Source organism: Lolium rigidum, chromosome 1, assembly GCF_022539505.1.
Source record: "Lolium rigidum isolate FL_2022 chromosome 1, APGP_CSIRO_Lrig_0.1, whole genome shotgun sequence".
NCBI lineage: Eukaryota > Viridiplantae > Streptophyta > Magnoliopsida > Poales > Poaceae > Lolium > Lolium rigidum.
This window is the reverse complement of record NC_061508.1, coordinates 251251739-251266512: the sequence shown is the minus strand read 5'-3', so window position 1 is coordinate 251266512 and position 14774 is coordinate 251251739. Positions and strand designations below refer to the sequence as shown.

The window sequence follows — 14774 nt, the reverse complement described above, 5'->3', positions numbered from 1 at the left end:
TCGTACATGGAGTAATGTCATAATTTGAACAACTCATTATTTTTATTTGACCAGAGCAAAATAACAATTATTAAGTTCTTTATTATAAATTCTAAGGGCTAGATAGAATGCCAACGATGAACATAATAACACTTTATTTTTGTTCCAGACGTGCATTCCTATCATATTCTTTGTCAGTCACTTAGGCTATTGTATTCTTGTATTGCGTTGTTTTGTATGACACTTCATACCAACCAATATGGTACAAATATCCAAGAATTTCATTGTGTGACCAAACTAGGAATACAACCATAACATGTATATCATATATATACACCTGAGCTAGAATTTCTAGTCTTTTCTTTTCTTTCTGCCAAAATATCTTTTGTAGTTTCTCTTTTAGCTTTCCTCATTCTCAGAAAATACTTCACCTTCAATAACTTCTAGGTTTTTGGTCAAATACCAATAACCTTGAGGTTCTTACTTTGAAGTTGATCATCATATGACAAGTGTTTCAGATTTCACTATTAGTAACTTTGTAATATGATGAACAATTTCACTTCATAATTTTATCCATCATATCATGACGACTTTTCCGAGACCATGTCTGTACATGCTAGGCTCGTAAAGTTTAACCTCAGTATTTGCATGTGCAAATCTGGTTTGCGCCTGTTGTATGCACACGTAGAATCTATACCTTAGTATTCGAAACGACGAGTCTTTAGCAACGGTGCATACTAAGGATGATCACTTCATGGATATGCGAATATCGTTAGTGCCCCAATAGTTGGAGGATTGGGACGCCTTGCATCTTCAATCTTCGTACATTCCCATAAAACTTATGAGTTTATGTAGTCTCACCAAATTATATTCTATCATCTTGCAATAAGGTCTTAGATATCACATATATCTCATACCTTGATTATTTCGAAAACTAAATTTTCAGCTCCTTACTTTTCAAACAGATTTGAACTTCAAGTTTCACTGGAGACAAGATAACTTTAGGTACTAATTGAAACCATAGCTCTTTGAATCAACAATGTGAGGTTTACTAAAAGTTTGCAATAGGACTTAATCATTTCTTGATTCTTTAACAATACGGTACCAGTCCGTAAAGTTTCTTGTCAGATTTTAACAAGTATTTCTATCTCAATTACAAGACTAGCGCATGGTAGAAAACGGATGCCAATACTACAAAATTAATTCAAAATACTACTCAGACTATGTTCATGATAATTAGTTCATGTTTTAATCTAATTACTAATGAACTCCCACTTAATACAACATCCCTCATAGTTGTTAAGTGGTACACGATCCAAATCCACTACACCAAAACCAATCATCACGTGAGATGATGTAGCTTCAATGGTGAACATCAACATGTTGATATATCATCCATATGACTCGTGTTCAACCTTTCGGTTTCCGTTGTCCCGAGGCCATGTCTGTACATGCTAGGCTCGTCAAGCAAACCCAAGTATTCCGCGTGTGCAACATGGCTTACACCCGTTGTATGTGAACGTTGAGTCTATCACATCCGATCATATGATCCGGTGCATTTATGGAAGGTTCTAGAAGGTTCTAGAAAAGTCCGGAAGAAATCACTAAGGAAGGAAGAGTCCCGGAGGGACTCCACCTCCCCATGGCCGGCCAACCCTAGAGGGGGGAGTCCAAGGTGGACTCCACCAAGGGGGCCGGCCACCCCCCTTCATGGAAGGGTGGGAATCCCACTTGGGTGGGAGTCCCACCTTGGGTAGGTTTCCCTACTACATGGAAGGTTTTGAGTTGGGGTCTTATTCGAAGACTTGTAGTCCAACACTTGGGGTTCCACCTATATAATGAGGGGCATAGGGGGGGGCCGGCCACCACAAGCCACCAAGCTGGCCGCACCCCTTGAGGCCGGCCACCCCCTCTCCCAAACCCTAGCCGCCCCCTCTCTCCTCCACCTCTCCCGCACGCTTAGCGAAGCTCCGCCGGAGTTCTCCATCACCACCGCCACCATGCCGTCATGCTGCCGGAGTCAAGGAGGGGCTACTACTTCCGCTGCCTGCTGGAACGGGGAGAAGGACGTCGTCTTCATCAACACCGAACGTGTGACCGAGTACGGAGGTGCTGCCCGATCGTGGCACCGTGATCAAGATCTTCTACGCGCTTTTGCAAGCGGCAAGTGATCGTCTACCGCAGCAACAAGAGCCTCCTCTTGTAGGCTTTGGAAATCTTCAAGGGTTAGTCTCGTTCATCCCCTCGTTGCTACCGTCTTCTAGATTGCATCTTGGCTTGGATTGCGTTCTCGCGGTAGGAATTTTTTTGTTTTCTATGCTACGAATCCCAACAATCTCCTCATTTTGCACTATTGGTACCTCATCCAACTCTATCACCATTGATGATGTTTATTCTCTTCGTAAGGATGAGGGTGGCAATGTGTTTGCCAAATGTGTTGGTGCTCAAAGTGGTGTCAAGAAAAGAACCATTTGGGTTGCCAAGCCTATTGTGACTAACCTCTTAGGACCCAACTTAGTTGGGGACCAACAATCCAAAACTTGATCAATAGGTGCTTGTTGGAGGGCATTGGAGACTTGGCTACATCATGAAGAATTAAGGGATTTTCATCATTTATATTATCTCAAGCCAAGTCTTTTGGCTATCTTGCTTCTATCATATATTCAATGTTCCTCCTTGCGGTAACATGTTCTCAACTCATTTATATTGAAAGTTACTCGCCCCTTTGCATGTGTTAGTTTTGTTCCTAACATGTGTTTGTATATGTTGTGGTTCCTAATTGTTTTGCTTAAGAAATCAAGTCTATGCATGTTGGGTTGCACACCATGTATTTGTGTTTGTGTTGGAGCCTCTTTGCATCTTGTTGTATCTTATATGGCTCTTATGAGCGATTAATGGACTATCCCATTTTGGGGGAGTGATATTCCTTTGGGAATTTCATAATCCTAAACAATGTGTGTACATGAGGAATATCACTTAGAATTGATATTGCGAGATTATCTAGTTGCTATGTGGTATGTCATCTTCATGAGAAATTCAAATTCTAATGTCCATTAATATCTCTAGTTGGATCTTATTTGCCTCTTGTGAAAATAAATTCCTTATCACATTATGAAGTTGTGGAGCTTGTTTACTCCGGCTCGAGGGAGCTCTTGTATCCCTACACAATGAATGGTGTTTGTTATCAAACAAGAGAGTGTTTGAGAGTAGCATTTATTTGTTCATCTATGTGATCATAGGCTTTGCAATCTAGATGTCATATGCTATTCAAGTGTTTTATTATGTGAACTTTGGAGTTACTCGTGACCTCGGTGTAATGGTGACAGGTAGTGCGCCGTGTGTAACTCCCTTATGAATTGCGGTGTGTTAGTACCTCCTATGAATGCTCACGGTGACAGTGTGGGGTGTTTATTAGTACTTGGGAATACGCCTTTGAGGTGTGCTTTTGCACACTTGCCCAATGAATTTGAGTTCTTTATCCAACAGGAGAGTAGGATGATGAAGTGCTTATATTTATATTCAATTATGATTGCAATGTTGAGAGTGGCCACTAGTGAAAGTAGGATCCCTAGGCCTTGTTTCCAAATACTGCAAACATCGCTTATTTACTCGTTTTATCGCATCTTTACTTCCCGCAATATTTACTTCGGATCGCAATTACCGTTTACCACCATCTATACCACCTGCGTTTTAATATCTCTTCGTCGAACTAGTGCACCTATACATCCGACAAGTGTATTAGGTGTGTTGGGGACACAAGAGACTTCTTGTATCTTAATTGCAGGATTGCTTGAGAGGAATATCTTTGACCTCTACCTCCCTGAGTTCGATAAATCTTGGGTGATCCACTTAAAGGAAACTTGCTGCTGTTCAACAAACCTCTGCTCTTGGAGGCCCAACACTGTCTACAGGAATAAAAGCGTGCATAGACATCAAACTATTTTCTGGCGCCGTTGCCGGGGAGGTAAGGTAAAAGGTATTCACATCCTCCGACTACTAAGCTATTTCCTAGCACTGTTGCCAGTGTGTGAGTGCTCGAAGGTATTTCCTTTAGATCCTGCAATTATATCTTTTTGTTTCTTGTTTTTATTTTCACTAGTTAGGCTTAATGGAAAACAACAAAAAAAATTAGAGATCTTTATGAACTTTATATTGAATTAGGACATGATTTGTTTGAAGAGAGAATTAAAAAACCCATGGAACTTTGTTTGCAAAATAGTTGTAGCAATGTTATTAGCATGAACTCTTTGAATACTATTATTGCTAATGCTATGGAAGAATTTAAGCTTGGGGAAGTTGGTTGTGATATTTTTAGTCCCCCGAGTTTTGAGGAGAAAATTTTCTTTGATGATACTTTGCCTCCCATTTATGATGATTATAATGATAGTGGTATTTTGGTGCCACCTACTATGGAGGATAAAGTTTATTATGATTATACCATGCCTGCAATTTATGATAATTACAATGATGGCTGTGATAGTTTTACTCCCACTATTACTAATAAAATTGATTATGCTTATGTGGAGAGTAATGATACTTTTATGCATGTTAAGAATGCTTTATGTGATAGTTATATTGTTGAGTTTGTTCATGATGCTACTGAAAGTTATTATGAGAGAGGGAAACATGGTCATATGCATCTTTATAATATTAAGTTTCCCCTCTTTATGTTGAGAATCTTGAAGTTGCGCTTGTGTTGCCTTTCTATGCTTGTTGCATTATGCTTACATGAGTTGTTTATTTACAAGATTCCTTTTCATAGGAAGTGGGTTAGACTTAAAAGTGTTTCTTATTTGCTTTTGATGCTCTCTTTTGCTTCAACTCTTATTTTTGCGAGAGCATCATTAAAATTACTGAGCCCATCTTAATGGCTATAAAGAAAGCACTTCTTGGGAGATAACCCATGTTTTTATTTTGCTACTGTTTTGTTGTGTCTTGGAAGTTGTTACTACTGTAGCAACCTCTCCTTATCATGTTTATTCATTGTTGTGCCAAGTAAAGTCTTTGATAGTAAAGTTGGTACTAGATTTGGATTCCTGCGCAGAAACAGATTTCTACCTGTCACGAATTTGAGTAGATCTCTCTGTAGGAAACTCGTAAAATGCTGAAAAAATTCATGCGTGATCCTCAGATATGTACGCAACATTCATTCAATTTGAGCTTTTTCATCTGACCTCGTTAAGTGCCTCGAAAAATTCGTCTTTACGGACTATTCTCGTTTTGACAGATTTTGCCTTTTATTTCGCATTGCCTCTTTTATCGTGTTGAGTGGATTTCTTTGTTCCATTAACTTTTAGTAGCCTTGGGTAATGTCCAGAAGTGTTAAGAATGATTGTGTCCTCTCTGAACATGTGAATTTTTGATTATGCACTAACCCTCTAATGAGTTTGTTTTGAGTTTGGTATGGAGGAAGTTTTCAAGGGTCAAGAGAGGAGGATGATATAATATGATCAAGAAGAGTAAAAAGTCTAAGCTTGGGATGCCCCCGTGGTTCATCCCTGCATATTTCAAGAAGACTCAAGCGTCTAAGCTTGGGGATGCCCAAGGCATCCCCTTCTTCATCAATAACTTATCAGGTCACCTCTAGTGAAACTATATTTTTATTCCGTCACATCTTATGTGCTTTACTTGGAGCGTATGTGTGCTTTTATTTTCGGTTTGTTATCTTAGTTCTCTGAATAAATTGGATCATACCTTGTTTGGGAGAGAGACACGCTCCGCTTTTTCATATGAACACTAGTGTTCTTCGCTTTTACTTTTAATGTTCAATGGCAAAAGTTGATCGCTTCACTTATTGCTATTTGGTTGGGAACAGAAAATGCTTCATGTGATAATTGGTATATTGTCTTGAATAACTTGATACTTGGCAATTGTTTTGAGCTCTCATAGATCATGTTTAAGCTTTTGCATCATGTAGTTTAAACCTATTAGTGGAGAACTACCGTAGAGCTTGTTGAAATTTGGATTGCATGATTGGTCTCTCTAAAAGTCTAGATATTTTCTGGTAAAAGTGTTTGAACAACAAGGAGACAGTGTAGAGTCTTATAATGCTTGCAATATGTTCTTATGTAAGTTTTGCTGTACCGGTTCATACTTGTGTTTGCTTCAAACAACCTTGCTAGCCAAAGCCTTGTATCGAGAGGAAATGCTTCTCGTGCATCCAAAAACCTTGAGCCAAAACTCATGCCATTTGTGTCCACCATAACTACCTACTATGTGGTATTTCTCTGCCATTCTAAAGTAAATTGCTTGTGTGCTACCTTTAAAAATTTCATTCCTTGTCTTTGCAATACATAGCTCATGGGAAAATAGCTTAAAAACTATTGTGGTATTGAATATGTTGCTTATGTATCTTATTTCTTATAAGTTGCTTGTTGAGCGGTAACCATGTTTCCGGGGACGCCATCAACTTTTTACACCTTTGTTGAATATCATGTGAGTTGCTATGCATGTTCGTCTTGTCTGAAGTAAGGGTGATTTATCATGATTAAATGGTTTGAGTATGCATATTGTTAGAGAAGAACATTGGGCCGCCAACCAAAGCCATGTATCATGGTGGAAGTTTCAGCTTGGACATTAATCCTCAATCTCTTATGAGAATATTATCTCGTTGTTGAATGCTTAAGCATTAAAGAGGAGTCCATTATCTGTTTTCTATGTTGTCCGGTATGGATGTCCTCAAGTTGAGATCTATCAAAAACGAGAAATCAAATGCGATCTATCTCCTTGGACCTTTGTACATGTGGCATAGAGGTACCCCTTTGTGACACTTGGTTGAAACATATGTAATGCAATGATAATCCATGGAAATCCGAGCTAATTAGGACAAGGTGCGGGCACTATTGGTATTCGATGCATGAGGCTTGCAACTTATAGGAGGTTTTATGCATAACACATATGAATTATTACTACCGTTGACAAAATTGTTTCCATGTTTTCAAAATAAAAAGCTCTAGCACATGAGTAATCCATCGCTTCCCTCTGCGAAGGGCCTTTCTTTTACTTTATGTTGAGTTAGTTTACCTACTTCTTTCTATCTTAGAAGCAAACACTTGTGTCAACTGTGTGCATTGATTCTTACATACTTGCTTATTTGCACTCATCATACTACTTTGTGTTGACAATTATCCATGAGATATACATGTTGAAAGTTGAAAGCAACTGCTGAAACTTAAATCTTCCTTTGTGTTGCTTCGAAACCTTCTATTAAGAATCTATTGCTTTATGAGTTAACTCTTATGCAAGACTTATTGATGCTTGTCTTGAAAGTACTATTCATGAAAAGTCTTTGCTATATGATTCGAGTTGTTTAATCATCATCTTTACCATTGCTTTGAATCACTTCATTCATCTCATATGCTTTACAATAGTATTGATCAAGATTATGATAGTAGCATGTCACTTCAGTAAATTATCCTTGTTATCGTTTACCTACTCGAGGGCGAGTAGGAACTAAGCTTAGGGATGCTTGATACGTCTCAAACGTATCTATAATTTCTTATGTTCCATGCTAGTTATATGACAATATTCACATGTTTTATATACACTTTACATCATTTTGATGCATTTTCCGAGCACTAACCTATTAACAAGATGCCGAAGCGCCAGTTCTCGTTTTCTGCTGTTTTTGGTTTCGGAAATCTTACACAGGAAATATTCTCGGAATTGGACGAAACAAAAGCCCACAACCCTATTTTCCACGGAGGGTTCCAGAACATCGAAGGAGAGTCGAAGGCGGCCAGCAGGGGCCCCACACTACCTGGCGGTGCGGCCAAGAGGGGGGGCGCGCCCCCCTAGGGTGTGGGCCCCTCGAGACTCCACCGATATCGCCCCTTCGCCTATATATTCTCCCCGTCGCGAAAACCCTAAATCATTCAGTCATATTCCACGAAGAGTTCCGTAGCCGCCGCCATCGCGAAGACAAGTTTCAGGGGACAAAATCTCTGTTCCGGTACGCCGCCGGGACGGGGAATTGCCCCCGGAGTCATCTCCATCGACACCACCGCCATCTTCATCGCCGTTGCTGTCTCCCATGATGAGGAGGGAGTAGTTCTCCCCCGAGGCTGAGGGCTCTACCGTAGCTATGTGGTTCATCTCTCTCTCCCATGGTGTGATCTTTATGAATATGTAGATGTTACTCTTGTCTATTATGCACTCTAGAGGTTACTTTAAATATGAACTCCCGGATTCACTCTCCACGGTGTAATGGTGACAGTGTGTGCATCGTGTGTGTTTCCTTTATGAAGTTGTGGAGCTTGTTTACTCCGGCTTGAGGGAGCTCTTGTAGCCCTACACAATGAATGGTGTTTGTTATCCAACAAGAGAGTGTTTGAGAGTAGCATTTATTTGTTCATCTATGTGATCATAGGCTTTGTAATCTAGATGTCATATGCTATTCAAGTGTTTTATTATGTGAACTTTGGAGTTACTGTGACCTCGGTGTAATGGTGACAGTGTGTGCGCCGTGTGTAACTCCCTTATGAATTGTGGTGTGTTAGTACCCCTATGAATGCTCACGGTGACAGTGTGGGGTGTTTATTAGTACTTGGAAATACGCCTTTGAGGTGTGCTTTTGCACACTTGTCCAATGAATTTGAGTTCTTTATCCAACAGGAGAGTAGTATGATGAAGTGCTTATATTTATATTCAATTATGATTGCAATGTTGAGAGTGACCACTAGTGAAAGTAGGATCCCTAGGCCTTGTTTCCAAATACTGCAAACATCGCTTATTTACTGTTTTACTGCATCTTTACTTCCTGCAATATTTACTTCAGATCGCAATTACCGTTTACCACCATCTATACCACCCGCGTTTTAATATCTCTTCGCCGAACTAGTGCACCTATACATCTGACAAGTGTATTAGGTGTGTTGGGGACACAAGAGACTTCTTGTATCTTAATTGCAGTATTGCTTGAGAGGAATATCTTTGACCTCTACCTCCCTGAGTTCGATAAACCTTGGGTGATCCACTTAAAGGAAACTTGCTGCCGTTCAACAAACCTCTGCTCTTGGAGGCCCAACACTGTCTACAGGAATAGAAGCGTGCGTAGACATCACATAGTAGCAAGTTTTCTCTCAGTAATAAACCAATGTTCAATCGATCAGTAGGAGAAATGCGTGACTTCTGAAGGTGTTGCTGGCTGACTAGTGGCAAAGTGCACTACCGGCGTTAGCAACAACGTGGAACCTGCACACAACAGAACCAGAGTATTTTGCCTCAACTTGCAGTGAGGTTATCAATCTCACCGGTTTGCTGAACACAAAGGATTAGACGTATCGAATGGAAAGAGATGTTTGCAGAAAGTAAACAGAATAGGATTGCAGTTGAATTTATCAGTAAAGGAAATAGGACCGGGTCCACATGTCACTAGAGGTGTCTCTTTATAAAGAAATAGCATGTTGCGTAAACAAATTACAGTTGTGCAATTGACAGAATATCGATCAATACACGACAAGATGATTACTATGATAATTTGGCATTGAGCATTACAACATAATACACAGACCGTAATTCGACTGCGTCTATGACTAATAATCCACCGTCAGGTTAGCGTCCGCACCCCTTCCAGTATAAAGTTGCAAGCAACAGACTATCGCATTAAGCAATGTGTGTAAAGTAAACAATGGAATTACTTGAATAAAACATTGTTGGGTTATCCCTAGTAGCAACAACACATCTACAACCTTAGAAGTTATAAAGTCAACCGGGCTACCAAACGCACCCTCTATGCATCTCAAAAGGCATTTTGCCCCTTTTTTATGTTTTGGTGGTAATGACACTAGGTTTAGGAAATTAATGTGACTTGCAAATTTTTACTCAGGTTTTTAGTACCCAATGGTGATTATGGAGTTGTTGAAGTGCTCGAAGTATGAGAAATGATACTCCCATTTAAAAGAAAAGAAAAGTGTTGGAATGCCTTGAAGTTGTTTTTTTATTTATATCTTGAGTTATATGCATGCCACACTATGTAGATGGGTGACTTGATGTACAAGAGGGGATGATCATGCCTACAAACTCCTCCCACCAAAAGATTCAGTAGAAAACATGTTGTTTGGCCACTTTCGCAGAATCCAGAATGGATCCTAAATTTCAGACATAATTCCAATCAATTCAAAATGGTCCGACTTTATTCCGAAGTCAATCCGAGTTTTCAGTGACCTTGTGTTATCGGATCAGAATAAAATTTGGAATGGATTATGAGTATTCCAAACCAATTACAGGTTTCGCGAAAATGGTCCAAACGGCTAGTTATATGGTGGACCTTTTTCATACCCCTTTCTTCCCCGATCATTTACCTACCCCCCACAGAAAAAAAAATGAAAAATACCCAGCTATCCTCCATTGTTCAACACCACCAAAACTTAGAGATCTTTCCATTCCTCCACCAAAAATCAAATCCCTATGAGGAAACAAAAAAGGAGATCCAGATCTACATTTAATTTCCTTTTTAACTTATTTTTCTTTTTTATGTGTATTCATAGTAACATTAGGATATAGCTTTGTTGCAGGAGATATGTGTAATTAATATGTATAAATAAATTGTCCTTTGGCGTTAGCAGCAGGATCATTTGGGTGACCACCTCCTACCGGTACACGGCAGTGTAACCGCGCGGCACGTCTGACTCTCCCCAGATCTCGTCGCCATCTGATCTCGCCTCGCTCCTACCGGAAAAAGGCCATCGGGCCCAAACACCCGCACGCACGCCCTCCCGCTCCCACCTCCCCCAACCCACCCTTTCAATTCCCATGGCCAAGCGCGGCGTCGCCGCCGCCGGCGCTGCCGCCGACCCTATGCCGCTGTCGCGGTTCGGCGCGCTGGTGGCGCAGCTGGAGTCCGTGGTGGCGTCGGCCAGGCAGAAGCCCCCCGACGCGCTCCTCTGCTTCGACCTCCTCTCCGAGCTCTCATCGGCGCTCGACGAGGCGCCCAAGGTCGCTACCCTACCAACCCTCATCTCCCCTACCCCTAGATCTCGCCCCCCAGATCCCAGCTCCTAAACCATTGCTTACGCGTATGCTGAGCTCCCTGAATGGGTTTCCGGCGAGTAGCCAACGGTGCTGCTGTGCCGTGATCTGCTCGAATCGGCTCCCCACGGAGAGTAATTTCGGCAGTTCACTGCCTATATCCCGCTGTCCTAAGCTCTAGCAGTCTCTATCTAGCTGCTGGTCGGAGGATCCTAGTTCAGGTCACGTGTTGGGTTCTACTGTCCTAGTATGTCTGGTTTTTGAACTGTATATTTTGTGCTGCTATTCAGGAGACCATACAGCTTTGGCAAAGGAAATGCGAGGATGCTCTCCAGTCCTTGCTCGTCTTTGGCGCTTGCCGCCCGGTTCGGCGTTTGGCGTCATCGGCGATGGGGAGGATAATTCAGAAAGGCGATGCGATATCAGTGTACGCAAGAGCGAGTACCTTGCAGGGGTGGTTGGTAGATGGGAAAAGAGCGGATCCCATGGCATGCGCAGGTCAGGAATCGCAGTTCATGTTCTATAGATGACTTTTTTGAAATGTGCTGGCAATTGTAAGTAATATAGTTATCCGTTTATCTGTATAGACCTGACTAACAGGGGAAAATAAGAGCTTACAACAATCTTTTAGGCCAGAAAAAGGGAAATCATGAAATGCTCTCATTAGCTGAATGAAAAATAAGGGTCTACACCGTTTATTTGCTGAGACCAGTAGTAGTGCTGGAGATTTACGGAACATTAACGAGAGGTGTTATAGCTGCATGACAAATATATTTTATAGGTCTTACCACGTATACATCACCTTAGTAACGCGATTTTGAAGATCCAAAATTTCTGGGATGAGTTCATTAATCTTGAAAAATTGAGCTCATACATTTTAACCCTATAGTGCACAAATTTCTAGTCGCTGAACTGTGAATAATTCACTCATAGCCATTGCTATCACTCTATTTGTGTCCGGGTCAATTGATTCACAGGTGACGAGACACTATCACCCAAATGTCCCCCCCCCCCCTGGTTTAGATGACCCATAAAATGTCACCGCCATTTGCACCTTAGCTTGATTGACCCGTCGAAGCCACTGTCTTGCTCTTGAAGTCGCCACCACCTTTGCCCATTGAAGGTGAAGCCATCACTGCCATTTGCCTGTTGCCAACGTTGCTACTGTGATTCTGTATTTCAATGTGAAGAAGAATATGGTAGAGATCTGTTGCTGGTATAAATAAGCCTATTTACTCTTTTCAATAAACCTTGCGGTTTCTCTCCAAAAAGTAAAATTTGGTGGCTCCCCTGTGATAAGCTCCCAAATCTCAGAGAATCTTAAGCCGTGCCAAGCCAAACTGTACTGAAAGGCTCACATGTGGAAGTGCCTTCAATGCCAACCAAAAACAGGCCCTGGCTTGCTCTGCCCTTTCAATTCAGTGAGCAAGAGCTGGCTATTTTCAGAGCTGCTACCAGGATTTGGCTCCAGGGATCTCTTCTGGATGGATAATTGGCTGTCCGGTCGCTCAATCGAAACAATTGCCTACTAAACACACTGTGGCAGAAGCTCTCCTGAACTCACAATGGATCGCTGACCTCAAAAAGCAAATGCATATGCCATCCTTCATTCAGCTCCTCAACACTTGGGAGTTGGCTAGAGAGACTGCTTTTTATCCTGATATACCCGATGTTTGATCATGTGCTTGGAACGCATCGGGTGCATATACTGCTAAGTCCTTTATCAGATAAGAAGATATGCTTATATTATAATGTTATGATACCGCCTAAAATAGTATAGTATGATCAAGGGATGCATTTTACCATGGTGTATAATTATGTATCGTGCAATGGTCTGATGACTTCCCTTCAATTTCTTGTACAAGTCACACTATAATCATATAAGATCTTGTGGTTTGCTTATTCATTGTGATAATCCCTAATTTCTATTTCTAATATTGTAAAACACAATAACTCCTACAGGTGCAGCACAGTGCCTAGGGGAAATTTATCGCTTATTTGGACGCAAGATTACCGCAGGATTGATCGAGACATCAAACATCGTAGCCAAACTCATGAAGTATCATGAGGTTGTGTTTTTCTTCCTTCAGTTTCTTGTTCTTTCTGTTCTCCTTCCAGTGTCTTCTCCATGAAATTATCTAACTGTTTTGGGTATTCATGTTATTTTTGTTATCTCTTGCATTACAATGGCTATGTTAACCGGCGCAGTTCTCTGTTTTTTTTTTTTTCTAAGAACAAGGTTTCCTACATGTTCGGGGGATTGTATTGTAAATCTGAAACATGTTCACCTGTGGAACTTCTCATTCCCCACTTTCTTTCTTGTCTCAAAGGATCCAATGTTTCTTTTAGGAGTGTTGATGCTGATCTCCAGCCAACCGTTTGGTGTAAATTTGTGCTTCTGCTTCATTTTGTACCAGTAAAGCAATTTTTCTTACTTGAAACTTCAGGACTTTGTGAGACAAGATGCACTCCTCTTGCTTGAGAACGCATTGGAAGGCTCTGGTGGTGGTGGTAGTGGTGCAGCTTATTTGGAGGCTTTCCGCATAATCATGCGAGGAGGCATAAGTGACAAAGCATATATTGTTAGAGTAGCAGCAGCACGATGCTTGAAGGCCTTTGCTAATATAGGTGGGCCTGGATTGGGGATGGCTGAACTTGATACTTCAATGTCCTGTTGTGTTAAGGTACTGTTTACTCCTCTCATTTCTCATGTCCACAGTCCACTGCAAGCTGAAAACAAGTGTCTGCTGTGTTTTTAGCTGAATCTGTTCCTTGTCTGACAACATTATATAGGGCTTGGAAGATAATGTGTCAGCAGTTAGAGATTCATTTGCAGAAGCACTTGGTGCCATACTTGCTCTTGCCGTGAACCCAGACGCACAGGTATATAATTTTTGTATTTTTGTAAAAACTTTTATCTTGTCAGCTTTTGTATATGACTTCAGTTGATAGGTAACCAAAGGAGGTAAAAAGCAAAATGTTTCTGCAAAGAAGTTTGATGATGGTCTACAGAAGCATTTAATTTTACCATTTCTTAAAGGTAAACAAAGCTGTGTCCTTTTCTGAGTGTGTGATGAAAGACATCTAAACACATGAATGTCTATGCATGCTACTGTAGCACCAACTTGAATGCTGCATTTTTTGATTCAATTTTTGCATGTCTCGACTTTATTCAGAAAAATGCTAATATCGAAACATTAGTGAAATTATCTGTTCCCAGATCTGTAGCTGTGTGAACCATAACTATTAAACTTGTGGTGAACTTACACTATACCAAAAATTGTCATCGATCCTAGATGTGCTTACTGCTAGTAGCACTCACCGCTATGTGAAACTAGCATTCTGAGTACTTGGGCAATATTGCAATCATTGAGGAATTCCTAGGTAGCTCAATGGTTGGCACTAGGTTGTGCAATCAAGCACCCTGGTTCAGATCCCACCTTCCACCTAGGAACATATGCTGGGGTTCCTTCCATTTTGGTCATCTTTTTGTTGATAGTTATCTGTGGCTCTGTGCACTGCTTTCTTTTCCGTTTTTCTTATTTTCTGCAATCCTTTGAAAAGTAATATGGTAATCTTTTTTATCAGTAAGACTCTGAATATAAAGCATGTGGGCTTGAGTATGGCACAGATAGCTTGGATATATCTAGGTCTCCAGATGGCTCTTAGGCCAAGCCGTAGCTGTAATTTCAGTTCTGTAGGCTTCTAGGTTCTCAGCCTTTTTGCCTTCGGTTGGAAAAGACTTGTGTTGGTCTGTGGGGCCAGTCTATAGCCTAGAGAGCAGCAATGAGTAACTACTGCCAGCCTGAGAGTGGCTGGGGCGTTAC

General features: G+C 41.0%; 1 protein-coding gene across 1 annotated transcript; it reads left to right on the top strand.

Annotated features, from left to right (window-relative positions):
* Positions 1–10731: 10731 nt before the first annotated feature.
* On the top strand, positions 10732–13896 carry LOC124657469 (protein SWEETIE-like). Its single transcript, XM_047196018.1, has 5 exons — positions 10732–10914; positions 11238–11445; positions 12910–13016; positions 13395–13631; positions 13741–13896. Exons 1-5 carry the CDS (start codon positions 10732–10734, stop codon positions 13894–13896), a joined length of 891 nt encoding a protein of 296 aa, XP_047051974.1.
* The last annotated feature ends 878 nt before the right edge of the window (positions 13897–14774 follow it).

Excerpts from the sequence above, each read along its gene's own strand:
- LOC124657469 (XM_047196018.1), top strand. The coding sequence starts at position 10,732 with ATGGCCAAGCGCGGCGTCGCCGCCGCCGGCGCTGCCGCCGACCCTATG. Across the intron at positions 10,915-11,237 it reads CGCTCGACGAGGCGCCCAAG|GAGACCATACAGCTTTGGCA; the intron begins GTCGCTACCCTA and ends GCTGCTATTCAG. Across the intron at positions 13,017-13,394 it reads AACTCATGAAGTATCATGAG|GACTTTGTGAGACAAGATGC; the intron begins GTTGTGTTTTTC and ends TTGAAACTTCAG.